This window comes from Notothenia coriiceps, unplaced genomic scaffold, assembly GCF_000735185.1.
Source record: "Notothenia coriiceps isolate Sejong01 unplaced genomic scaffold, NC01 NC01_scaffold00034824, whole genome shotgun sequence".
NCBI classification, from domain to species: Eukaryota; Metazoa; Chordata; class Actinopteri; order Perciformes; family Nototheniidae; genus Notothenia; species Notothenia coriiceps.
In genome coordinates this window covers 216,568-218,608 of record NW_011367525.1, presented here as the reverse complement: position 1 = coordinate 218,608, position 2,041 = coordinate 216,568, and the positions used below count along the sequence as shown (strand labels likewise).

Below are 2,041 nucleotides of genomic sequence, written 5' to 3'. Positions count from 1 at the left end.
TCCGTCGGTTGTCCGTTCGGTCGAGTCGTCTGTGTGTGTGTGTGTGTGTGTGTGTGTGTGTGTGTGTGTGTGTGTGTGTGTGTGTGTGTGTGTGTGTGTGTGTGTGGTTTTCAAGGCCTCTCCCTGTAGGCGGATTCTGCAAAGTCACCCTGCTCTCTGCCTCTCGTCAATCTCTATCGCTATCGCCCTTTTCCTCTCCACAATCCTGTTGTCCCGCTTTCTTTTCCTGAGTGGAATACTCGACCTGCAACACGCCGGTGCTATCTCCACCTTTTGTTATACTGCTCTCCCCACTCTCCCCCAAATCCCTCCATCACTCTCTCGCTGGATCCTTCCACACCCCTTTCCCCATCTCCTTCCTGAAGGCGAAAAGACACCTCCTGCTTGCCATCTTTTAACAATCTCTGCATCAATCTGCCTTTACCCATTATTTCTTTCTGTTCAGTTGGCTTAAAGGTCTCTATTTCTTTCTACTCAGGGGTTTTTTCTTACGCCTCTAACCTCGATCCCTACCTCCCTTTATTCATTTGTACCCGACCTCAACCTTGGCTCTGTTTTCCAGCTGCTCTTTTCTCTCCTGCTTTATTCAACACACACATCAAACTCTGCCCGGTGTATTCCCCTCTCTGTCGGATTACTCTTTCCTTTTTTCACTCTTCTGTCAATACTTTTCACACATTCTTCTGCTCCATCATCTCCCCTTCCTCTCATCGTCCTCCCACTCGTTTTCACTTCGCCAATCCAGCTGTTTGGGAGTGTTTTGTCCCCCCCACTTTCTCTACCCTCAGTGTATCCTTCTTCCTCACCTTGTAATTCTCCACTCTTGCTGTAGAGTTCTCGCCTCTGCTCTCTCAAGTAGGTACTCATGCTGATGGCATGGGAAGAAGATTCAAACCTACAAAACACACAAAGAGTTCAACAAGTGGGAACACGGCACAGCAGTACAACATGGAACAGGAAACTGCAAAAAGGAATCTAATGGCCTTAAGACAGACCAAAGTCAAGTCAAGACAAATATTTTATTTATAGAGATTTCAAATTTCACTTCTCTAACATGGAAGGTTATATATTATTTTCATTTTTGTAATATTTGGTGAAGCACAAGGCAGAGAAGGATGTGATCCTTACTTGAAGAGCGACTGCTTGGCCCGCTGTGGCTTCTTCTTGGAGAAAAAGGCAGCGAACTCACTGCCGGTGCTGGCGTAGGAGAGCTGAGCCGACGGCTCCGTGGCGCTGCGGCTGTTCTTCACGTCCAGATACTCCATCAGCAAAACCTGAACAACAAACAGAGGGCCGGGTCAAAACAGGGAAATAAGAAGCAGCTCAGTTTTAATGGGATATTGTTCTTTAGCAAGGTCACATAGGAGGGTTCAATCTTCCCATGTTCAGACTAAGTGCTTCCTAAGTGCAATTTTGTAAGATAGACAAAACATTTCTCATGGCTGTTTTTTTTTTTTGCCAACAATTTGAAGCTAACAGGAATAAATGTTTTATAGGAGACTCTATGTTGGTGAGACTTTGCTTTAAAGTTAAAACACCTAAGATGTCCAATTTATTGTAAATTATCTTTTGATTTGGGAAGAGACAAATAAAAGAACCACTGGAACATGATTGGATATTTCAAAAGCAAATCACAACAAACTACAATACATTAATCTCAACTGTCAAACACGGTGTCATTCACTGAAGCTTTTTTAATGGTGGTCCCTAATTCATCACATGGAGTACTCAAGTTCATTAATTGCTTTAAAGCCCCCATTAACACTAATATCCTGTAAGCTCAACCTGCCTGCTCGGTTCACCTATCATATATTCATGATCACTTTGATCAACCAAAGGCCTACTGGGGGTGCTAGTGAATTTATTTATTTATTACTCTCGCGGGAATATCCGTAATATCTCAGCTTAAGTTTCACTTTCGATTGCATGATATAGCCCAGCGCAACACCTTCGTCACACGTGTTGCCACTTGTTTGTACCATTTTCAGGCGATTTGTAATCTGTTCTAGAAAAACTGTGTTTTTTATTTTATTTCAAGAAG

General features: G+C 43.3%; 1 protein-coding gene across 1 annotated transcript in view; it reads right to left on the bottom strand.

Moving 5' to 3' along the window:
* Positions 1-2,041, bottom strand: part of exoc4 (exocyst complex component 4) — a 99,264-nt gene that overhangs the window by 74,961 nt on the left and 22,262 nt on the right. The window contains exons 6-7 of the mRNA XM_010790896.1: positions 1,129-1,274; positions 807-895 (exon numbers count right to left, since the gene is read on the bottom strand). Of these exons, the coding sequence (XP_010789198.1) occupies positions 807-895; positions 1,129-1,274 (235 nt within the window). The remainder of the gene's footprint in view (positions 1-806; positions 896-1,128; positions 1,275-2,041) is intronic.